Source organism: Phoca vitulina, unplaced genomic scaffold, assembly GCF_004348235.1.
Source record: "Phoca vitulina isolate PV1807 unplaced genomic scaffold, GSC_HSeal_1.0 scaffold38, whole genome shotgun sequence".
Lineage (NCBI taxonomy): Eukaryota > Metazoa > Chordata > Mammalia > Carnivora > Phocidae > Phoca > Phoca vitulina.
The window spans coordinates 4,801,669-4,826,621 of record NW_022589741.1 but is presented as its reverse complement, the minus strand read 5'-3'; the positions used below and the strand labels follow the sequence as shown (position 1 = coordinate 4,826,621).

The following is a 24,953-nucleotide window of genomic DNA, read 5'->3' as shown; positions in this document are numbered from 1 at the left end:
TCTGCACTTGAGAAGAATGTGTATTCTGTTGATGTTGGAGAGACTTTCTGTCAGTGTCAGGGTTCAAACTGGTTCATAGGTTGTTCAGGTCTTCAATATGCCTATTGATTTTCTCCTTGTTCTATCAATTATTGAAAGAGGGGTATTTAAATCTCTGGCTCCATTTGTGGATTTGTGTTTTTCTTCTGCAGGTCTATCAGGTTTTTGCTTCATATATTTTGAAACTCAGTAATTAGGTGTATAAATTTCAATATTGTTATGTCCTCTTGATGGTGTAACCCTTTTATCATTGTGAAATGACCTTTTATCTCCTTCAATATTCTTTGCTTTGAATTCTACTTTTTCTGACATAAATTCAGCCATTCTAGCTCTTTTCAAATCTTTCTATATGTCTGATAAAATCCAAGCATCTTGCTATTGCTTTGTATTTGATGATAAAAAAGACAGTTCTCTTTTGGTACTTAGTAGACTTAATAGTACTTAGAACTTAGTCTAATGGAAGAAAAACCCAGTTAATGAGAAGTTATGATAAAGTGTGGTCATCATGAAACTGATGGGAGTACAGTACCAGTGGATCTTGGAAGATCCAGGAAAGTTCTTTTTTGGAGGTAACAACTAAATCGAAGCCTCAGATTGAAAAAGGAGTGGGAGTAGATTGGCACAGCTGGGGGCAGAATTGGTCAGAGAGCAGTGTGTTGTGAAGCCTGAAGGTAGCAGTGTTTTGGGGGACTGAAAATAGGATGATGACCAGCGCCTAAAGTTAGGGATGTAATCACATGTGACCAGAAAGGTCACCAGTGCCAGATTGTGAAGATTGTAATAGTAATGGTGGCTCAACTTTTGTGAGTCCTTCCTGTGTGCCAGGCATGTGTTGTGAGGATTAAGCGAGATAACCTATTAGGTAGATAGTATTGTTACAACCATTGTGAGATGAGGAAATGAAGTGTGCAGGGAGCATGGAGAGTTTAAATAACTTGCCCAAGGCTAAGACAGACAGGAGCTAGAACTTCACCACAGTCACTCCGACTCTATAGAGAGTCCCAGCTTTTAACCATTATGCTTGTCTGTTTCTATGATTTTGAAGGCAAAACAGAGCCTGAACTTGATCCTGTTCACAATGTGGAGTTCTCTGAGGACATAAATAAAATAAGTAAATAAAATTTGTGTTTTAAAAGCATCACCCTGGCTACAGTTGATGTTTGGGGAGGTGCGGAGAAGCCGCCCGGAGATAGAGTTGAAAAATGTTTATGTTCTCTATGAAGCATATGCTGATTTTAAAATGAAAGAAGTTCTTAACTTCTCCGTAGTTCAATTTCCTTATCTAGTAAATGGAAACGATAATGGTCTCATTCTCGCGGGGAAGTATAAAACAATCACACTGCATAAAATTTTACGTGGTAGATACACGGTAAACTGGAGCTGGGATGATGATGATGTTGATGAGGTTTGATTGACCTTGAAAATCAAGCTTAAATTTTTAATCATGTTTTTCTTCTTTTTTTTTTAATTTAAAAGTTTTACTGTAGAACTTACAGATAGGACTTCAGTAGCTACAGTACAATAAAATATTAACCACTGCCTTCTCCCCACTACTGTTATTTTGGTTTTTCAGTTTATGGGAAAAACAGATGGAGACTATTACACTCTCGATGACCTGTTTGTCTCCAAAGCAGCTGAGAAAGAACGTTCTGGTGAAGAGGAAGAGAACCAGAGGAGGAAAGCAATTGCCGAGCACCAGAGTCTGGCTGCACAAATGGAAAGATGTCTGTATTGTTTGGACAGCTCTCAGTTTCCCAAGCACCTCATTGTTGCCATAGGTGTTAAGGTAAGAAATAGAACATTTATTGCCCTGAGGAAGTGATGTAGTGCTTTGTGCAGATTTGCCTCTTTCTTGAGACGCTTAGAGGATTCCAGTCTGGCTTTTCTTATTCTGTGTTTCAAATATTTTTCTTTTCTAACTTCCCATGATTCTTAGAATCTTTTTTAGAGCGAGTGTAAATATTTAGGTGACATGAAGCTCACATTTTGTGTGATTCTGCCTGTTAGAGAAGCAAAATTGGCAAGTGCTTGAGGCTCTGAACTCTGGAGCCGGCCCAGCTGGACTTGGCTTCTGGCTCTGCCCTTCACCAGCTCTGTGACCTTATTTCCATGGTCGGCACTTGATACTTAGTATTAAAATCACTTCAGAAATACTCAGGCTAAAGTGGTTTCTGCTTCTTTCCTTACTTTCTCAAAGAACCTATTTGTTTCTTCATAGAATATCTCATTATTCGAAAAATTTTACTGTATTTTACTCACTTATTGAGTCCCTCTCCTAATAGTCTGTAAGTTCTATGAAGAACAAAAAGTAAGTCTTAGTCATCATTGTACACTAAGCATGTAGCCCGTTGTTTACCAAACATATATCCCATTGTATATCAAGAATATGTGTTTGTAGTCACTTCAAGAAATATTTGGCGACTTACACTTAAATATAAGAAAATAATTATTGTGTACCTGATACATACGAGACCCTTATTAGTAACTGGGGAAAAGTAGACTCAGATGTACTTTTGGAGCTTGTGTTGTAGTAAAATAGGGCAGAAAATAAAGTAATAATTGTCCTAACTGAAGAAAAGTGTTGTCCTAAAGCAAATAAAGCGTGGAAATGGGATAAAATGATGGGACTTTTTTTTTTTTTTTTTTAAGATTTTATTTATTTATTTGACAGAGAGAGACACAGCGAGAGAGGGAACACAAGCAGGGGGAGTGGGAGAGGGAGAAGCAGGCTTCCTGCTGAGCAGGGAGCCCACTGTGGGGCTCGATCCCAGGACCCTGGGATCCTGACCTGAGCTGAAGGCAGATGCTTAACAACTGAGCCACCCAGGAGCCCCTTAAATTATTATTTTATTATTTTTATTTAATTTTTTTATTAAAATATTTACTTATTTTAGATAGTGTAGGGGAAGGGGCAGAGGGAGAAGAGAATCTCAAGCAGATGCCACACTGAGTGCGGAGCCCGACGTGAGGCTTGATCCCAGGACCCTGGGATCATGACCTGAGCCGAAGGCAGATGCTTAACGACTGAGCCACCCAGGTGCCCCAAAATGATGGGACTTTTTGAGACAGTGGTCAGAAGGCCCCTTTGAGGAGGTATTTTAGTAAAGCTATGAAAGATAGAAGGAGCAAGCAACATGAAGACCGGAATGACTCCTCTTACAGGTCCGGGGCATCAGTGAGTGAGGAGCCCTGAGGAGAGCATGCGCTTGGCATTCACCGAGCGGGGAGGCCAGGGTAGCTGGAGTGGAGTGGGAGAGGAAGTTGAATGAATGAGTGCTAGTTCAGGAACTGATAGTTTGGGCACCATACATACGCGTGTTTATTTATTAATTTGTTTCTCACATACATGTGACATACACCTTATGTATCCAATGAACTGGCGTTGGTGTTTCCATTCCAACTCTAGTCTTTAATATTTGTAGGTTGTTAAGACTGTTGACTTACCAGTTTATATTTTGGTTTCTTTATTTCCTTACCCTTCTTCTGCTTCTTTCTTTCCTTCCAAACTTTACCAAAAAGGTAAATGTAAAACTCCCATTTAAAATTGATTCAATTAAAAAAACCCCCACCATAACCAGTTACTTGTATTAATTTGTCTGAATTATTTCCCAGACTTTTACATAAACAGTAAAATTTTTGTAATTATGACATTATACATATTTCATTCCTCTTCAGTCTGATCCCCATCTTTAAAAAGTGGGGGAACAGATCAAACATAAAGTGACACTTAAATGTTTCCTACGTACTTGAGGGGAAGTTTGGAGTTTTTCCAGTGGGTTCTTCATGTCCCCGGTGCTGGGGACGGGCTGCGTCCAGGGAGGCACACAGGAGCTGAGTGCACGGACCTGCTGTTGGCTTCCTGCTGGGTAGGCTGCTGGGTAGGCTGCATCCCAGCGTGGGCATTTCTCAGTCCACTTGTGAAAGCAGACGGCTGGCCAGTGAACAGACATTTTCTGTTTCTTACAACCTGCCTTTCCCTGTTTTCCTTGGTGGTCCTCTTCTGCAGTGGGGTAACCCACATTTTCCAAGCAGTCTTGTCTAATGGTATTAAATCCTTCTCTTTGCCTGTAACTTTCCAAGAGTTGGCTGATCTGTTTGTTCCCTTGTGGACTTGTCTTTGCACTTTGGTTTCATTTAAAAAACCACTTGAGCCTCTCCTTTCCCCACCTATGCTTTATTGTGCTACCTTTGCTCTAGAAACTACCATCGACATTCAGCCTTTTGTCTTGGAGTATTTTAATGTAGAAATATTGATTAGAAGGAATTTCTTCCATGTCCTACAATATCTGACTAATGGGTCATTTAATTCATCTGAATAAACAATAACGAATTATTCCTTTTAGTTACTACCTAAGTTAATCATATATGATTTTGAGTTTCTAAGGAATTACTTTGCCATTTAGTTGAAACAACAAATAGTATTTCAAAGCAATTCAGTAATTCTCCATCACCCTGAATTTCTGATACTTAAAATTGATGTCTTCAAAGCAGATACATTAATGAAGCTGTATTAGTACTGATTAAAGTCACAGAGTTAGAAATAAGTTGTGATCATCAGCTGTCCCTCCTTTCTCCCTCCTTTTTTAAAAATAAAAGTCTTCTTCCACCTTGTCTTAACACTGTGCTTTACTTTTTTAAAAATTTTATTTTATTATGTTATGTTAGTCACCATACAGTACATCATTAGTTTTTGATGTAGTGTTCCATGATTCATTGTTTGCGTATAACACCCAGCGCTCCATTCAGTACGTGCCCTCCTTAATACCCATCATCGGGCTAACCCATCCCCCCACACTCCTCCCCTCTAGAACCCTCAGTTTGTTTCTCGGAGTCCATAGTCTCTCATGGTTTGTCTCCCCCTCTGATTACCCCCCCCCCATTTTTCCATGATTTGTCTCCCCCTCTGATTATCCCCCCCATTTTTCCCTTCCTTCTCCTAATGCCCTTCATGCTATTCCTTATGTTCCACAAATAAGTGAAACCATATGATAACTGACTTTCTCTGCTTGACTTATTTCACTTAGCATAATCTCCTCCAGTCCCATCCATGTTGATGTAAAAGTTGGGTATTCATCCTTTCTGACGGCTGAATAATATTCCATTGTATATATATGGACCACATCTTCTTTATCCATTCATCTGTTGAAGGGCATCTTGGCTCTTTCCACAGTTTGGCTATTGCGGACATTGCTGCTATGAACATTGGGGTGCATATGACCCTTCCTTTCACTGCATCTGTGTCTTTGGGGTAAATACCTAGGAGTGCAATTGCTGAGTCATAGAGTAGCTCTATTTTTAATTTTTTGAGGAACTTCACAGTGTTTTCCAAAGTGGCTGCACCGACTTGCATTCCCACCAACAGTGTAAGAGGGTTCCCCTTTCTCCACAACCTCTCCAGCATTTGTTGCTTCTTGCCTTGTTAATTTTTGCCATTCTATCTGGTGTAAGGTGGTATCTCAGTGTGGTTTTGATTTGAATTTCCCTGATGGCTAATGATAATGAACATTTTTTCATGTGTCTGTTAGCCATTTGTACGTCTTCTTTGGAGAAGTGTCTGTTCCTGTCTTCTGCCCATTTTTTTGACTGGATTATTTGTTTTTTGGGTGTAAGCTTTGTTTTTTAGAATAGTTTTAGATTTACAGAAAAATTAAAAAGACAGTACAGAGTTCCATATACACCATGTTCAGTTTCTTCTATTATTAACATCTGACAGGAGTAAGCAATTTACAAGTTGTAAATTTGGTACAATTAATGAATCAGTACTGATGTTTTTAACTTTGAATGTGGTTATGATTTTACTATAAATTTAGGTTAATTTCTGTATCCACTCCTACTTTGTCCTCTCTCAGCAAAGCTTTAAAATTTTGCATTATTTTGTTAAATAATATTGTCTGCCATACAAAATATTTCTAGCCAAAACCTAACAAAAAAATAATAGAAAATAAGACCAAGCCCCTTTGCAGAATATTATTTATGTTCCTCATGAACACTGCTCACTACATACATACTAATTGACCTTTTTTAAAAAGACAGTTTGTGTATAGTGAAAAAAATAGCACCAATTTGAAGGTAATACATGTATTTAAATAGAACTTAACCAAAGCAGTAAAGCCCTGCAGAGCACATTTCCTTTCTCTCTCAGTTGGGTTAATTCTCTGCTCAGCCAATGAGAGAAGGACTCTCTGATAAATAGGCACCAGTTAGACTTCTCTATCATTACCAACTCATGTATTTTTTCATTCTTGCCAAAAATTGTGTTGTTTCAAGAAGCAAAAAGCTTTCTCAGAATAAGGAAAAAGTGTCATTCATTTTGCCCTTGGGTAAGCTCAATCTCAGATATACATATAACAGTTAAAATTGAGACTTGTGCTGTAAATTTGCAGTTTATTAAAATCTATCTTCATGGCCTTTACAAGTTTTAGAAAAATATCAGGTATCTTTAAAAACATTGAAATAAAATACATTGCTTGTAAACAAGTAAACCTTATTAAACTTTAGCCATGTTTCCCATGGCTCATTTGTCACAGTGGAGAGTAAATACAATAACATTTCACTTTGCAATTTTTTCCCCATAGGTTTATTTATGTTTACCCAACTTCCGATCTCTCACCGAGGGGCACTGCCTCATAGTCCCTTTGCAGCACCACAGAGCGGCCACCTTACTGGATGAAGACGTCTGGGAGGAAATTCAGGTCAGCGTGCTCATGCTCATCCTTGTAATGCTCATGAGCAGTCTTACAGACTATCGTTACAAATTCCAGTGGGTTTTTATACCTTTGTCCAGTGATCTTACTTTCTGAACTTACACATTTGTACACATTTTCCTAGTTGTGTATACCTGTGGATCATGGTGTTTTCACCACTCACTACCTTTTAATTTTATTTCCCTGCTGTACTCCATGTACTCCATTTCGTGTGTGTGTGTGTGTGTGTATGTGTGTGTGGCTGATTCTGTAAGAAACTGAAAGGCACAACATGGGTGAAATTGCTCCTGAATTATCTCAAGACCTCATAATGACCAAAAAAGAAAAGAAAGAAAGCTCTTGTTTTTCTAATACTTGAAATTGAGTAGGGGTTACAGGGAACCCTAGTTAGAAAATGTGACGATTGTAAGACTTCAGAAGAGACTGTATACTTAGTCTTTGTATCATGCTGACAAAGATGCTGAAAGAGGAAATATTTTTTAAAAAATTTTTAATGTTATGTTAATCACCATACATTACATCATTAGTTTTTGATGTAGTGTTCCACGATTCATTGTTTGCGTATAACACCCAGTGCTCCATCTAGAACCCTCCCCTCTAGAACCCTCAGTTTGTTTCTCAGAGTCCATCGTCTCTCATGGTTCGTCTCCCCCTCCGATTTCCCCCCTTTCATTCTTCCCCTCCTGCTATCTTCTTCTTCTTCTTCTTTTTCTAACATATAATGTATGATTTGTTTCAGAGGTACAGATCTGAGATTCAACAGTCTCACACAATTCACAGTGCTCACCATAGCACATACCCTCCCCAGCGCCCATCACCCAGCCACCCCATCCCTCCCACCCCCCACCACTCCAGCAACCCTCAGTTTGTTTCCTGAGATTAAGAATTCCTCATATCAGTGAGGTCATATGATACATGTCTTTCTCTGATTGACTTATTTCGCTCAGCATAACACCCGGAAGAGGAGATATTTTGACTGCATATTACCAAATTCACTCTCTTACTCCTTGTAATCTTTCAGTTTATGCTGTGAAAGGTAAAGGGCACACTGTTTCAATGAATCTGTGGCCGAGTAGGGGCAAGAATGTGGACAAAAATATTTGATGTGAAAAAAACTTTTTTCTAGTAGTGGATGCCAGTGCAGTAAATAATTTAAAGTAGAAAGTATGCAAATTTGGTTTTCAGAATTATTTTGAGACTTTTTTGGAATGTCTTTAAAAAATTTATACATGCAAAACTGATTTAACTTAGAGCAAAATATAGTGCCAAAAAGATTTTAAGTAATATAGGAATCTAGTCTGTGTGTTTTATATTTCTGTAAGAAATTAAGCTACTTGGTGGAAAACATTGAGGTGGATAAAGAAGAAATTCATTCAGTTCAGGAGACATTGAGTACATGAATATAAGATAATCTAGGTGTTATGAGAAATGCAGAGATAAAATCATTGTTTCTGCCCAAAGGTATGGTATATTCTCATATAGGTTACATTATAATTTAGTGGATTTTGTGAGCCATATGCATTATGGAAAATTGAATGAGGGATAAAAGCCAAGTTATTTAATACAAATAATAGCATTATGGCTCTTTTCTTATGATAAAAGAAGAAATTCTTCCAAGTTATAAATTAGTATAAGATGATGAACAAATAAAGTATCTGATTCTAGCTTATTTAAAGAAATAAGGGGATTTTTGTTCTTATTTTCAAATATGTACAAAAATTCAAATTGGGGCACCTGGCTGGCTCAGTCAGTGGAGTGTGTGAACTCTTGATCTTGGGGTTTTGAGTTCAAGCCCCACATTGGGTGTAGAGATTACTTCAAAATATCTTTAAAATTTTTTTCAAATTAATTATGGCTGTTAAATATCCTTACGGTTATTTGCCCCTTCTAGAGAATATATAACAAAAATTATTTGACTTAGGAAAAAATACTGTTTACAAATGAAGGAGCCACTTCTTTTAAGTGATTTTTATCTCCATCCTCTAGTAACATTTAAATTTAATTTTAGATCTTACTTAATAGAAAATGCAAAGATAAGTTTCAGCACAGCATGTGGGAATAATCACAGATTTTGACTGAATAAGATCCAAATTTTTAGTTTCATTAAATATATATAGTGAAACTTAGGTCCCCTTTAAAGTTACTCTTACCAGTTTGACAGGTATGTTTGAGCTTATGTTATAGTCAGACACCCTAGGTCCATTTTTTAAGTATCCCGGGTGAGTGGTGTGGTGGTGGGGTCCTTACGTACACTGGGCTTCACTGCTGAGTGGTGTGGTGGGGCCGTTTCCCTGGGAAACCTCCAGAATTGGACTGTTAGGTCTCTTCCGTGGGGCGATCAGACTCTTCAGAGAGCACTCTTTCTGCCTCTCACCAGGTGCATCTAAGACATCTTGCTAGTGTCCTGGCAGCTGAGTTGGGGAAGAAGGCTGGGGTGGTAGAATTTGAGCCCTCAGTATCTCCTGCCATGCCCGTTTTCACACTGTATACTCTCAGCTCTGTCTGGTCTTCCCAGCCCAGCAGCCTTACTGTGTACCTTCTCCCAAGCGTAATCCTGTAGTGTCCTGCCAGTGTCAGGAGGGTATCGGCGTGTTAATTGCTTGTTTTCAAAGATTTTCATCCGTGCCATTTGCTTTTTTGCTGCCCCTTCACTCTACTGTAACAATTGGTGCTGCCAGTTCCTGAGCCTCCTGAGGATTCTGCAGGGCAGCGTGGCTTCCTTGTCACCCTCCCTGCTAACCAGCCCCCACACACACCACGCAGGTGTGAACCAGCTTCCCAGTGTTTGAGTCCGATATTATGGGGTGATCTGATTTTCGGTGAATCTTCTCTCAGTCTTTCTGTTCTCTTAAGTTTGGACGGTTTTAAAAATTACTTTAATTACTCTAATTACTCTTTTAAAAATTACTTTAATAATTGTAAAAATTATTTTTGAGTGGTCACTCCATGAAGGGTATAGAGTTAAATATATATGTTGTATTCTATCTCATAATATTTATCGTGGGATAACTTTATCTTTAGACATGCTCTATTTAGAAAACTTGAATAAATTATAGTATTGATATTATATGATCAATCCTAAATAGCTTTGATAGTTTCAAGTAAAATACTTTAATTTTCATTTCAAAATTTTGTACTTATATTTACCTGAATTGTTGTAATGTGACTTTATACTAATTAAGAATTGCAACACTCGGGGCACCTGGGTGGCTCAGTTGGTTAAGCGTCTGCCTTCAGCTCAGGTCATGATCCCAGGGTCCTGGGATCGAGCTCCGCATCGGGCTCCCTGCTCAGTGGGGAGCTTGCTTCTCTCTCCCTCTGACTCTTCCCCCTGCTTTTGCTCTCGCTCTTTCTCTCTCTCTCTCTCAAATAAATAAAATCTTAAAAAAAAAAAAAAAGAATTGCAACACTGTCGTATAGCTTACTTAGATATATTGTAAGATATTTTAGTCCGGATGTGTTTAACTAAATGAGGAATGGCACTTGGCTGAATAGTCATAATTTAGAAATGTGGAAAATAGTGATTACCCAATGGATGGAGTTTTTTCTACTAGAAATATGGAAATTTTATGTCATCCCCATAACGTGGGGTATCTCTATCTCTCTGAAGCATAGAATACTTTTCGTATCTTATAATAATGAACTAAAAAACTTTCTTCGATGTTTGGTTGTCATATAACTTAAAGAATGAATATTATTTCAATATGTATAGTGTATGTGTTATAGTGAGCTTCGGGAAAATCCTGCTTTAGTGGAGTGGATAACCTTAAATTATGTCATTAAACTCATATTTTTAAATTAAAGGCTTTTATATGCAGAGAGGAGAAGTACTTCAATGTGTGTGTGTGTGTCCTCCTCAAAACTATTTGTATGATGTTTATATATAATATTGAGCAATTCCTGTATCACTGTTAATTTAGGTCTTCCGAGTTTTCATTTTTAATTCATGACCTCTGGAGTCTGTCTTCTTCAGTGTTGTCCAGAGAGTATCTAGAAAGAGCATCCAAACAGTTAAAGCGGGAAGGGGCTGTGAGCAAACATGAAGTCAGGTCTGTGAGATATGTTCAGATTAGCTAAATTTACATTGTTGCAGCTGGTATTGCTTTTTATCCACTTTCTACCTTCTTCAAAAAAGCTTAGTTTTCAAATATGTAGTTCTATCCTAGTAGTAATTTTCCTTTTTCTTTTCTTTTTTTTTTTTTTTTTTTAAAGATTTTGTTTGAGAGAAAGCAAGCGAGCACGCATGAGCGGGGGGAGGGGCAGAGGGAGAAGCAGACTCCCCCCAGGGCAGGGAGCCCGATGCAGGGCTCGAGATCATGACCTGAGCCGAAGGCAGACGCTAAACTGACTGAGCCACCCAGGCCTCCCAAAAGTTAACTTCTTCTGTCCTATTGCAGGGTGGGTTGGGCAGTTCTCCAGGGCAGATTGCCTCTAGATATAAAATCAGGTATCCAGGCCCCTTCCATGACAAGGCTCTCCCGTGGTGGGGGTCTTCTCTTTGAGCCCCTTGGATGAAAGAGAATGAGTACAACAGGCACACTACCCTTAACTGTCTCAAGTGACGCAGAAGCCACTCGTCACACAGCGGTGCTGTCATTTCTACACGCGCTCCATTGCCCAGAATAAGTATGGCCCCACCTAAGCCCCTGAAGGGCTGGGAAATTTAGTCTTCTTTTTGCTCAGCAAGAGGAAAGTGAAACAGTTTAATGAAAACAGCTTTTTTGGGGAGGGGGTTTTTTATTTGCAGAAATTAGATTAGGACCTTGGCAACTGCAAAATTTGATCAGTTTTACCAGGTAGATATCTATGCCTGCCAGTAGTTTATATTTTATTATTATTTTTAAAGATTTTCTTTATTTATTTGACAGAGAGAGAGACAGTGAGAAAGGGAACACAAGCAGGGGGAGTGGGAGAGGGAGAAGCAGGCTTCCCGCGGAGCAGGGAACCTGATGCGGGGCTTGATCCCAGGACCCTGGGATCATGACCTGAGCCGAAGGCAGATGCTTAACGACTGAGCCACCCAGGCGCCCCTCTATCTTATTATTTTTTATAATAACTTAAGCTCAATTGTGTGTGCACTATCTCCATTAATTTGATTTTATATAGTACCAAAGTCAGAGAATTTTTCAAAGGGGAAACAATCATCTTTAATCATCTGTAATGATTTATCTCACAGTCACCTTGTAATGAGATTATAGGTGGGAAGTCTGCCGCCCCACAGGCTATTAGCCAAGACTTTGAGTTTAACAACAAATAGAGTGTCTAAAGAGACTGTGTTGAATTTCTCTGTAGCTGTGGTCAGAAATGAAAAGCAAATCCTGTATCCATTGCTTACTAGGTATCTTTCTAGTTGACGTCAAGTTACAGTTACTTGATTTCTTGTTTTTTTCTACTTGCTCTTATTTTATAAAATGAATACAAAACAGAAAAGTGACGAGTGATCAGTAATAAGTGATTATCAGAGACCTGGTGGAATCCCAGAACTCCTGTCCCCTACGCAGCCGTAAACCGTAGCCTCTCCCAGTTCCTGGTGTCAGTGGAGGCTGAGTGGGGAGCCTGCACACCCATCTCCCCGTGGCCGTCCCTGGGCAGTGTCTGAACGACAACCTGGTTGAATCTCCGGGGGTGTCATGCCGAGTGAAGAGCAGCAACCTCAAAAGATGATGTGATTGCATTTATGTAACGTTCTGGAAATGCCAGGATTACAGAAGGGGAGAGCGCACTGGAGGTTGCTGCCGTGGAGGGAGTGAGCGTGGCTGTGAGCAGGCAGTGGGGGGGATCCCCACGGGGCTCGAGTTGCTGTGTATCTCGACTGTATCCGTGTCAGTATCCTGGTCGTGCTATTGGACTGTGGTTTTGTAACACGTTACCATTGGGGGAAACTGGGTTAAAGGTATATGGGACCTCTCTGTATTTTCTTCATGTGATCTACAATCATAATTTAAAAATTTAATTAAAATATTTAGAAGTTATAAATCAGCTGACAAATCTAAGTAAAAAATGCTTCTTCCTCCCGCTTAGACAAATACCCTAGCACTTTACAAACATGTGACACTCTACAAGGCCACGTTTGAATTTAGGATTCTTAGACACCTTGGTGGTGCTGGGGAGTTGGCTTCTGGCTCCCAGTCTTCAGCCTGGTCCCCTGTCTTGTAACCCCTGGCTTCATCCTGCTCTACACGGGCTGTCCCCTGAGTATATGTGGACATTCTGGACTGCATGTCTGAGCTCCACAAACAGCTGTCCCTCAGGCTTAGGCGTGTGAAATAAATCAGGAAATAAACAAGTAGAAGATAGTAAGAAGTAGGGGTTGTATGATAATGTTGAGTTCTTTGGGAAAAGGAAACACTCTTCCTTTTCAACTTTAGCATGTTTGACTTTCACACACTTGCTAGGACACGATTCTCCGTGAAAATAGGGGACCACTTGAATATGCAAAGTGACCAGTGAAGGGTCAGCAGACATACATGGGAACCAGCTGATGAAGATGCTGTGAGTGCAGGCAGGCAGATTGGCAGGAAATTCCGCGCCTACCTTCTAGAAGGACCTTTTTTGGCTTGTGGATGTTTTCCTCTGATTTTACTGTCAGTTCTGCATATTTTACTACTTGAGTTTGATTTTTCTCTTTTCTTTTCTTATTTTAGTTTATTGGAACCATTTCCAATATGTACATAAAACTGTGCAGAGTAGTTCCAATTTTAAAAAAAAGTTGCTTAAATATGTGAAATTATGTAGTAGATTTAGAAAGTAAAGTAAGGTAACAGTATAAAATTTAAACATTGTTTACTACTTATTTTTTATTTTAAAGGGATTGAGTTTACCTTTTATTGTTTTCATGTTTTGTATTTTTTTCTAAGTGCTTTATTTACCTAGCCATGTTCCTTTCTTCAGATGTTCCGAAAATCATTGGTAAAGATGTTTGAAGATAAAGGACTGGACTGCATCTTTTTAGAAACACACATGGGCATGAAGAAGCATTGTCATATGGTTTATGAGTGCATCCCTCTCCCAAAGGAAGTGGGTGAGATGGCTCCCATCTATTTTAAGGTATTTGGGGATAGTCTTTGCATGCATACTTTTTTACTACCTTGCTGTTTTACGAATACAGTTACCTTTTTTCTTGTATTTTTTTTCTCCCTATATACTTAGATCAAACTTTCTCTAAAGAAATGAAGTAACGCACAGAAAAGATTCTGCTGTATTACAAATTTCTGTAGAGAGACATTTGGGATTTTGACCTTTAAAAAGCATGCTTATTTATAAGTATGAATAAACTGTCAAATGGTCATTTATAATTTCTATTTTAATTTCTCATTTCTCAAATGAAATTCAGGGTTTTACCTTGAAGTACTTTCAAGTCAAAATTATAGTCCTAGTTCTCAAAAACCTCCTGAAATTCGCAAGACCCGATGATAGTTACACGCAGAGGGTGCAGGTTACGACTGCTGAGATAAGTAACTACTCTTAGTAGTTAGTCCCTCATCATGCTGTTGCTAAGAAGAAAGCAGTGTCTGATCTTGACGTACGTTTTTGAACATATAATTACTAGAGTTTTTAATCAGTTAAGTGTCATTGTAATATTCAGGCAGCTTTTACTGAATAGCGTCGTTTGATACTGAGCTGAATGCAGAATAACTCATAGACTAACGTAAATGCTTATGTGTCGAACCACGTATGAATTAGTAACATGTGCAGTGAACAAAGGAGGTCATGTTTGTGAAGGGGTTTAAGACTTTCCAATGCAACATTTATACAATATAGGAGGTCGAGTTCATGAATGTGGACTGTACATCCCAGCAAGAAGGATTATTAGACCTGTTAAGGTTAATGAGGTGGTGAAAATCTACTTTCTCTGTAGAGATTTTTTTTTTAAGACTTATTTATTTATTTGAGAGAGGGAGAGCGCACCCATGCGTGAGAAGGGGAGGGGACACCGGGAGAGGGAGAAGGAATTGTCAAACAGACTCCCTGCTGAGCACGGAGCCTGACGTGGGGCTTGATCCCAGGACCCTGATCATGACCTGAGCTGCAATCAAGAGTCAGACACTTAACTGACTGAGCCACCCAGGTGCCCCTCTCTAGAGATTTTTCAAAACAACTATTTGATTTTAAGGATTATACTATTAAAGTAGGAGAGTGAACCGGAGAATCCCCAAACCCATGCTAGTTCCATGTTAAACAGAATCAGGTGGGAAAGAGGTTATTGTACTTTTCTTCAATTTTCTTTTTTTTTTTGGTACTTCTTCAGTAGAGTCTTAGGTGATTGTGACTGTCGGCATTGAGGCGGTAGGGTAGAACGGGGCACAGCCACTGTCCCCCATGTTGGGTGACAGAGCTGTCATCATTCGGTAGGGTCCTGTCTCACTTCTACACTGAACCTCGTACATGATCAGTGAAGATACATCTGTTGGCATCAGTTCTGTGTTGAATGCGCTACCTTACGGTGTCAACACAGGCAGCATCCCGTGCCTTTTAATATGGAACAGCAGTATATTTGATGTTTTTAAATAGTGCTTATTTGAATGTTAATTTTATGTTTAAAATTTGCTTCATTAATAATGATAACCGTACAAAAACGAGAGTATTTATACTCATAATCCTGGATTTTCTATTAAATATTTCTTTACCGTAAATACTAGTTCTATTGCTTAGCCTAGAAAGTCTTAAAATGCCACTTCTATGTATTTTTTTTTCCCCTGCATTTTTCTTACTTGTTATAGGGCCAGAGATAGTTCAAGTGCTTGGTTGCCAGAGAGCATATAAGTTACTCTTGATTTTGGAAAAGGGCAGTGAAACAAGTTTATTTGAGTAGGTTTTTATGAATGAGATAAGGAAGTTGTGAACTTTTATATTTGCAAACTTATGTTTAATGTTAAATTGCTTAGTCTTATTAAGGATTGTGTTTGTCATGTAAAGTTGGTCTTGAAGTTACTACAAGAATTAAGAATGAGTAAAATAATATCTTGGCTAAAGATAGGACTTTAAAAAAAGTCAAGAAGGCCCAATTTTAAATAACAGAAATTGAAGCCTTAACCCATTCAAAATAATGAACTACCATGTGTAATATGTTCTGTGATTAATTCATTGTATTACTTTATTTTTAATCTCTTTGTATTTGCTTATAAACTATTTTTTCATTAATAAATGGCTATTTCTTAGAAAGCCATAATGGAATCTGATGAAGAATGGTCCATGAACAAGAAATTGATTGATCTCTCTTCAAAAGATATCAGAAAATCTGTAAGTATCCCCCCCACCCCCCAATATAAGAAGTGATCCTGGTGTTTAGGATCTTCATTACTTTTCACATCTTATTTGAGAAAGAGACCATTTGGCTGAGTGATCAAAGGTCACTTTGATGGCAGGATCACCCCCAGCTGGAGGGGCTCCTGCCATGGACTTTGCAGCCTCCGTGGGACAAGTGTGAGAGGGGCCTTCTGGTTACTTGAATTATAATGAGGGAAATGCTTTCCTACAGACTCCTCTTCACTTTTTTTGTTTTGTGGTTTTTTTTTTTTTCCTTATACAAAGACTCCCTGTTAGGTTCCTTTAAAACAGTGGTTCAGTTAGATTATGGCTTCATTATTCTTTGGCAGTTTCCTAACCGTGTTTCACAGTTAGTCTTGATTTGCAGATCATCTCTTCGATACGCTACGCATGAGTTGAGTACTCCTGCAATGACCTCTCTCTTTCCTAGAAATAGAAAATCGATAGAATAGAGATAGAACAGAACTGTGGATTCCTTTTTGTTCTTCTATTCATAAAGTTATTTATTGTACGGTTGCTTGGTGAGTGACAGCTAGGAACAGAACAGAGAAGACCGTGGACCTGGGGGGCTTCTGGTCCAGGGCAGGGGTGGGGCGCTCCAGCCTGTGCTAAATTGTCCTGCTGCCAAGTGTGTAAATTCGTTGTGTTGGAACACAGCTACACCATTTTGTTATGTGTTGTTTTTGGAAGCTTTTATGCCACAAGGACGGAGCTGAGAGTTTGCACCAGAGACCATATACTCTACAAAGTCCAGAATGTTTTATTTAAATTAAAACTTTTATAAGTTTTTTTTTTTTTTGGAGGAAAATACGTTTATAGTATAATTTTCTTCAATCTTTTTTTTTAATTTTTTTTATTGTTATGTTAATCCCCATAGATTACATCATTAGTTTTAGATATAGTGTTCCATGATTCATTGTTTGTGCATAACACCCAGTGCTCCTATAAGTTTTTTTTTTTTAATATGCTGACCTTTGTTCTAGTAGATGACACTAGCCTATTTTTCTTCTGTTTCTTCTTTTGGAAAGCCAAACTCCTGATATAAATGACTTGTAGGATTTCTCATTACATTTATTGTGTCTTAGTCAAAAGATTGAAATTTCATTGCATTACTAAAGATGGTTTTAATGCAAAGGTAAAACATTGTCTACAGTCTTCTCTTTACTTGCTGGTGAATTGGGCCAGACAGTACATTTAAAAACAAAACAAACCATCCCCCCACAAACACCCTCTTTGTTTCTGTTTTCTGTGAGTCTGTGGGAAGAGGTCCCTAATGTGGCCCATCTGTTGTGTTGGGCTTTTCACTTCTCATCATCTCCAGTGCCACTGAATATTCTTTTATAACCTGACATTAATGGCGTTGAAAATACTTCCAAGTAGAAATTATAAAAGAAATGTGTTATTCTCCATTTGCTACCCTGTATATGCAGTTTTCTTGCTGGTAAACCGTCTAGTACCTGTTCTACGTCTGTTTTTAAAATGTGCACAATACTTGAGTTAAATACCTTGAGGGCTTTAATATTAACTTAACCAATATGGAAAATGAGAAACCGATCTTCGTAGGAATGGTAGTTGTGTATTCTACTTTGAAGCATTGCAAAGATACCAACCATTGCTTTTTCTAAGTCACCGCCTAGTATCTGAGAGTCACAGCAGATAGGGAGTGAGCCAGATGAGCTCTTAGCTTTAGGATTCAATAATTATGTGGATGGAACTGTGAAGAGAACTCGAGTATTAGGAATAATTCCAGAGGAGGTCACTTTTTAAGTTAACAAGCTTTCCACTGTTTTTTTTTTTTTTAAAGATTTTATTTATTTGAGAGAGAGAGACAGCGAGAGAGGGAACACAAGCAGGGGGAGTGGGAGAGGGAGAAGCAGGCTCCTCACTGAGCAGGGAACCCGATGCGGGGCTCGATCCCAGGACCCTGAGATCATGACCTGAGCCGAAGGCAGACGCTTAACGACTGAGCCACCCAGGCGCCCCGCCACTGTCTTTTTAAAATGATGAAAGTGTTTCTGAGCACAAAGTGAACAGTTTTGACTTACTTTAATGTTATTTTTATTCTGGAAGAACCTCATTATACTTACTTTTCAAGCTCTGTGTCCTTGGTAGTTTCATAAAGTGTTTACTTGCTTCATGGGGTGGGGTGATTTTTTTTTTTTTTTTTTTCAAGTAGATCCTTGGCTTCTAGCAGAGATTTATGTAGTGGTAATTCATTCTGATTCTTTGTTGACTTATATTTTTTTGTGGTGAGGATAAACTTCTCTTTTTATGCCCATTTTGTTTCCTTGCTGGATCTGATTTCTTTGCCTGTGTGAAGTCTGGGTGAAGGTCGGAAATTTACAAGGGAGATCTGTATGTTCCTTGTAGAGCAGCATGTTCCTAACTAACTTGTCAAGAAAAGTGTTCATTTTTCACAGGGCTATTTTATCAACATTTCATATGAATTCTTCCTGAACTTTTAAATAGTATGATTTTAAGTTTAATTTTGTGATAACTATAATTGAAAAGCACATTTAGGGATTTTTAAAACTGAGGAAGGTTCATGTCAAGGAAAATTTGGGTTTACCCAGAGACATTCAAACTCAAGGACAATTACAGGAAGTCAGGAGTAGTATCTGGAGTATTAAAAGGGGAAAATTCAGATATTACGGGTTGGGTTGGTTGGTTGGTTTTTTACCATCAATAAAATGTTTTGCCGTAATTCTGTCAGCGTCTTTCAAGAGTGAGAGCGAAGTAGTAAGTCCTGCGGCCGTCAGGGCAGGCGGAGCAAAGGGGTAGCTGCGTGAGCTTTGCTGCGGAGCCTTCACAGGGCCTCCTGACGACAGCCGTCCCAGCAGGACGGTCGGTTGTGCCCTCTGCAGCGCGGTGAGAGAACACACGCCTGTGGCGGTCCCTGTGCCTCGTGTGCGAGTGCGGAGAGCAGGCGGTTACGTCCCAGGCTGTCGAGGCCCTTGGTGCGTACGTTCACTTCCTGCTGGTGACGGCACAGATGAACGCAGATTTGTCACAGTTCTGGAGGTCACAGATACGAAATGGTTTCACTGGGCTGAAGTCCAGGTGTTCGCAGGCCTGCGTTCCTTCTGGAAGCCACAGAGAAGAATCCGTGTCCTTCCCTTCTGCAGCCTCTAGAAGCCGCCTGCTTTCCGTGGCTTGTGGTTCCTTCCTCATCTTCAGACCCAGCACTGTGGGACCTCACGGTCTTTCTCTGACACTGACTCTCCTGACTCTTTCCTACAAGTATCCTTGTGATTGCGTTGGGCCCACATGGGCCCATTTCATGATATCCCCTCATTTCAGTATCCATAAATTAATCGCATCTGTGAGGTCCCTCTTCTCAGTCAGGTAATATATTCATGGCAAATAGGGGATTAGAACATTGACATATTTTAGGGCTGTTCTTCTGCCAAATACAGTGTGATACGAGCAGAGGGCAGGGGCAGAGTCATCACAGATTGCTTCCTCAAGTTGTCTCTCCCCAGAAGTACTATGTGTTAGTTGGTGTGGTTCTGTAGCATTGTTTTAGCCGTTCCCATTCATGATTCACATGTGATGATCTTCTTCAGATAACAGAAATATCCTCATGGAGCCTTCCGTTCTTTTCTCTTTGGCCACCATGTTTGGACAAAGCACTGTTGTTTGGAAGACAGAAAAGACAGTAGTGTTTGAAGAACCCTCTCTGTGCCAAGCATTGGGCTGGACACTTTATGTGCATTTTCCTAGTTCATCCTCACAGCGAACCTCGTAGCTCTTCCCAGTTCTCATGAGATTCAGAGATGTTAAATTACTTGCCTGGGGTTACAGAGGTATAAGAAGCAGAGCTGTGGTCGAGGCCTTATCTGTCTCTTGACTTTGTTTTTTCCTGTCTAGGTCATACATCTTTATCATATTTTAAAAATGTAAAAATATGAAAAAATACAAAGGCACAAAACAGTTACCCACTTCTCTGCATTTTATATTATATACTATTTTGTAAACTGATTTTTTTCTTATGCTTTTCCTATAACATGAACAACTCTAAGTCCTAATCTTAACTGCTTTATATTATTTCATGACAACCACTGTCTTTCCACCATACCATACTGTCTCCTTCCAAGTCATGCCTTCTTGAGGACAATATAAAATACATGTAGTTGAATAGACGTGTGATTCAGTGTCAAAGTGAGTAAGTGCTGACTATATGCGGGAATCAGGACCCACTTGAATAATGTGTAGTGACAGATGAGGGCTTGGAGGGAAAACTTGCAAGGACACAGATTGATAAAGCCAGAAATTATGGACTTTTCCAGTCAAGATAGAGTTCAGGCTACGTGTGTGTATGTGTGTGTATAGACAGAAGGAGAAATGAAAAGATAATAGTTAATCCTGGAGAACATTTGAAATGAGGTTGGTAAACTAAGTATTGCTATACCCATCTCACTAGTTAATAAAAAATTGTGATTGTCTGGGTTTAGTTTATCTTTGATAAATAATAAAGTCTCAGATTATAAACAAAGCTCTGTGTATATGGGTGGGCCTCTCCCTGTTCTGCTTTGTGAGGGAGATGCAGGGAACCGTATCCTTATTCTTTTTGTAGTCTAAGGAAAAAATTAGTACCTTTTCTTTCCTGTTTTCCCCAAAGACAGGAAAATAGTGGTTTTGATTCTGTTGCTGGATATTATGAAGAGCTGAAAGGCTACCAAATGAAATGTTTTACTTTGAAAGTTAGGTCATTGCCTAAGTATTTCTAGAACTGGGAATTTATTATATACGTTTGTCTTGAAGGGGTGCTTAATTACTGTTATGTCTCAGAGCAGGAGAAGGAATTCAGCGGAACTTTCTGCCTGGGGCTGTGTTCATGTGTGATTTATCTGCTTGTTTAGGTACCCAGAGGCTTACCTTACTTCGCTGTGGATTTTGGCCTCCAAGGAGGGTTTGCCCATGTCATTGAAGATCAACACAAATTCCCTCATTACTTTGGAAAGGTAGGCTCACAGATTTAATAAAATTCCAAAGGTTAGCAATTTGGTAACACTTTTGTTTCAAAGGGAAATCAAAACTTTGGGCACCTTATAGAGTGAAGTTGGTGAGTACTGTTCCACCCAATTTTTAGTGGAAGAAGCTAGAAACTATTAATAAAAATATCCCAGAATATTCATAACAGTCCGGATTGTCACTCTGCAACCAAACATTTGCGGACGTGGTCAAGAGTGCTGGGAGTTGCTTTCCTGTCGAGCCAGCCAGCCTTGTGCCGGAAAGGGTGACACCGTTGACCCTCGGAGTGAGCTGACAGCCACGTTCTGTTCGGAGCACTCCGTTCTGTAGATACGGTTACTCTGGTCATCTTACGGATGAAGAAGCTGAGCTTCAGACAGAACCAGGGGCACAGGCGCCTCTCGCTCGTGGGTGCGGTAGACCCCTTTGTGTATAGTGAAGCACCATCCAGCCCGAGAATATAAGACTCTGTCGTTTCACACTGTTCCCGGGTTCCCGGGCAGGCGTCCGAGGGCCGGGCTAGATTGCCGGTACTTTCACCACTGCACATGGCCCCGTGGGGTACAGCCCGTACGTTTGGGGTCTGCTGAAGTTTGTATCAGGGACTGGAATGAAATTAATGGGACTGCTGAAATAGTAATACAGTCTGAGCAATAATAGTCCTAGAAATGACCTTTTAATCGAGCACAGCTTGGGCCTTTCTGCTCATGTTTTCCATAAATTATTGTTGCTACTGGTCCCTTTATTTGTTTCCCAGTGAAAAAGGTTCCCTTTTCCATGAAGCTTTTTCTGATTTACCCAAAAATAGAATCTTCTTTTTTGAGTCTCCGTATAGTCAGCCTTGGCATTTACCTTATTCTGCTTTCTAAGATGGTTCTTTGTGTAGCTGGGTTATTCTTCCACAGCTGCACATTCTGTTATGAGTTCTCGGAAGGCACGTAGATTCATGTCAGTTCTCTTTGTATCCCCCATGATATTTGGTACTTGCTTGGACACAGTTCGGTCCTCTTGGTAAAAAATGTTAAGATGCTGTCCAGGATCTCACCACATGCCCTATAGAAGCAGACGGAATATGCAGAATTTGACCGAGTCCAGTGTTTCCCATGTTGCCCTCTAAGCATTACAGGTCTTCCCCATATCCTTGTGTACTTGGATACTCACAAGCTTAAGTTGCGTTAATTTCTGTTGCTAACAGCACAGGAAGAGAATCAGGAGGAAATCATGTAGGATAATAAGCAGACTAACCAAAATCTGTTTCTTACAGGGCTTTGGAATGTGACTTTTAAATGAAGGTGATTTATAATTTTTAATTCTTAGTTTATTCGGATTAGTATTAAAATATGATTTTGTTTCCTGAAAAAAGATCTCCAGCGGATAGTGGAAGAAACTGGCTTATAAATATATGGGGTAGTAGAGAGAACATGAGCCTGAGCTTGCCTGCAGTCCAACAGCAAAGTGCATATTTGCTACATGTTGGTTAACTTTTTCTCCATACCATTTACCAGAACAGCTCAGAAGGACCAGAATAAGTACAGTTCACCCTCTCTTTCTCCCCTTTGCTCCTCTCTGGTGGATGTACTAACAAGCAACAAAATGACAAATGGCTTGACAGGAGACGCAGCCAGCGCTCCTAGAATTAGAGGGTTTGCATCGTTAGAACTAATTGAAAACAAGATTTTTTTCCCCAATTTAAATTCCAGCTAGTTAACATACAGTGCAAAATTAGTTTCAGCTGTAGAATTTAGTGACTCAACACTTCCATACAACACCCGGTGCTCATCACGACAGGTGCGCTCCTTCATCCCCATCACCTGTTTCCCCATCCCCCCCACCTTCCCATCAGTTGGTTCTTTCTAGTTAAGAGTCCGTTTCTCGGTTTACTTCTTTTCCCTGCTATGTTCATTTGTTTTATGTCGTAAATTCCACATATGAGTGAAATCATGTAATTGTCTTTCTCTGACTGACTTATTTCCCTTAGCATTATACTTTCTAGTTCCATCCATGTTATTGCAAATGGCAAGGGTTCATTCTTTTTATGGCCGAGTAATATTTCATTGTATATATATACACCACTTCTTTATCCATTCATCAGTCGGTGGACACTTGGACTGCTTCCATAATTTGGCTATTGTTGATAATGCTGCTATAAATATCAGGCTGCATGTACCCCTTCGAATCTGTATTTTTGTATCCTTTGGGTAAATACCTAGTAGTGCAATTGCTGGATTGTAGGGTAGTTCTATTTTTAACTTTTTGAGGAACCTCTATATTGGAAAATAAGATTTTTTTAACTTGAAACTAATATTTATGTAAAATGTGAACATCCTCACAGAGAACTACTAATTTTATATTTAGTAGCCGAATAAACAGAAATAGTTTCATTCTGTTTTCAGACATGTGTCTATATTTTTCTCATTCTTTAAAAGGAAATCATTGGTGGGATGCTGGATATAGAACCAAGACTCTGGAGGAAAGGGATCCGGGAAAGCTTTGAGGATCAGAGGAAGAAAGCCCTGCAGTTTGCTCAGTGGTGGAAACCATTCGACTTCACCAAAAGTAAAAAATGTTGAGTCATACGTTTCATTTTTTAAATTTCTTCTTCAGATTCCTTTCAGTTTTACTTCCATTGTGTCTGACTAGACCACTGACCCTCAGGCCAGAGGGAGAGAAAGTCCCGCTCTGGGTCTCAGACACCCGGGCATCACTGGATCGCCTTTCCTGTCCTACCTTGTCCTGCGACTGCTTTGTAGTAACTGGGGAGCAAGACCAGAAACAGGGGGGCCCCACTCACATTCCCGTTCTGTACCCACGTCTTGGTGTTTTCAGCTGTGCAGTTTAAGATGTGGAAAGACTTTTCTGAAGGATTATCTGGGAGGTACAGCAGATCGTTGGTTCAGAGGGAAGTGGGTCTGCTTCAAGATTGTGAAGACTATTGTCTGGCTTGTCTTGAATATTTTAAACTGAATTGGCGTTTTCAGTAATAATTGCAATTTCTTTTCGTAGCACTTTATAGAAAGGCTCTTTATTTTCTACCGGTAGTCACTGCTCTTCTTTTTATCAAAGGAAAAAGAATGTCCCAAGAATAATAAAGAATTAAATGAAGCATAATGTGTTCATGATTTGTTTTTATTTCTGGATTTTTAAATAGTGTCTCGAATTTTGGGGATTTTAAAAGTAATCGTTCCAAATAACACAATTTATAGTTGTTTGGGGTTTGAAAGTTGAAAATTTAAGCCAAGCCATCATTTTGGGGTTGTATTATTACAAAATCGTAAGTAACAAGAGTATTCTAAATGTCCAGAGCGCATTCTGTTGCCCTGTATTCGATCTACACTTCTTCATTTTTCCTTTGTTCTTACGCTTGGCGTCAAGAGGAAGCCATTTACTTATAAAATATGACCATGGTGTAAGAGTGCGCCTATTTTTTTAATACGGAAGATATTTTTGTTGCAACCGTTTTTCAAAGATACTGGGTCTTGGAGCTGATCCTTGACATTTTGTCATGAAATGTTGATTACCTAGAATCAGTGTGGTGCATACTCCGGAGTAACTCCTAACTCTCTATAGTTCTTTTTAATATCGACATCTTGTTATTTCTTTGGTATGTTAAAAAATGTTTATGTTCTAGCTGTAGTTTTAAAATTTCATATGTAAATTGAAGTTTAATGGTTCAATTTCTCAATATTTGCAAGTTGAATTTAATTATAATTATCAGATAGATACTTGCTAGTGTTATATTTACTGCTGTTTTCAGATTCTTTGAGCTTTACTGCAGAGCCTTAGATGAATGTGTAACGTTTATTTATTTAATCTGTGAGTTAACGGTTTTTTGCAGGGCATTTTGTTTTATGCTGGTAGTGCAGAAATAAAAAGTACTTCCCCTACTTTAAATTATGTTCTAGTCTAGTGGAGAATGAGACATGTACATAAATAATTATAGTACAGAGAAGTTCTTTTTTCCCCCCTTTT

The 24,953-nt window shown here is 39.2% G+C and overlaps 1 protein-coding gene across 1 annotated transcript in view; it reads left to right on the top strand.

Annotated features, from left to right (window-relative positions):
- Positions 1 to 24,602, top strand: part of CWF19L2 (CWF19 like cell cycle control factor 2) — a 121,376-nt gene extending 96,774 nt beyond the window's left edge. Inside the window, exons 13-18 of the mRNA XM_032427691.1 lie at positions 1,613 to 1,825; positions 6,615 to 6,731; positions 13,635 to 13,790; positions 15,903 to 15,983; positions 20,873 to 20,974; positions 23,411 to 24,602. Coding sequence (XP_032283582.1) covers positions 1,613 to 1,825; positions 6,615 to 6,731; positions 13,635 to 13,790; positions 15,903 to 15,983; positions 20,873 to 20,974; positions 23,411 to 23,554 — 813 coding nt within the window. The 3' untranslated portion in view covers positions 23,555 to 24,602. The remainder of the gene's footprint in view (positions 1 to 1,612; positions 1,826 to 6,614; positions 6,732 to 13,634; positions 13,791 to 15,902; positions 15,984 to 20,872; positions 20,975 to 23,410) is intronic.
- Positions 24,603 to 24,953: the final 351 nt, after the last annotated feature.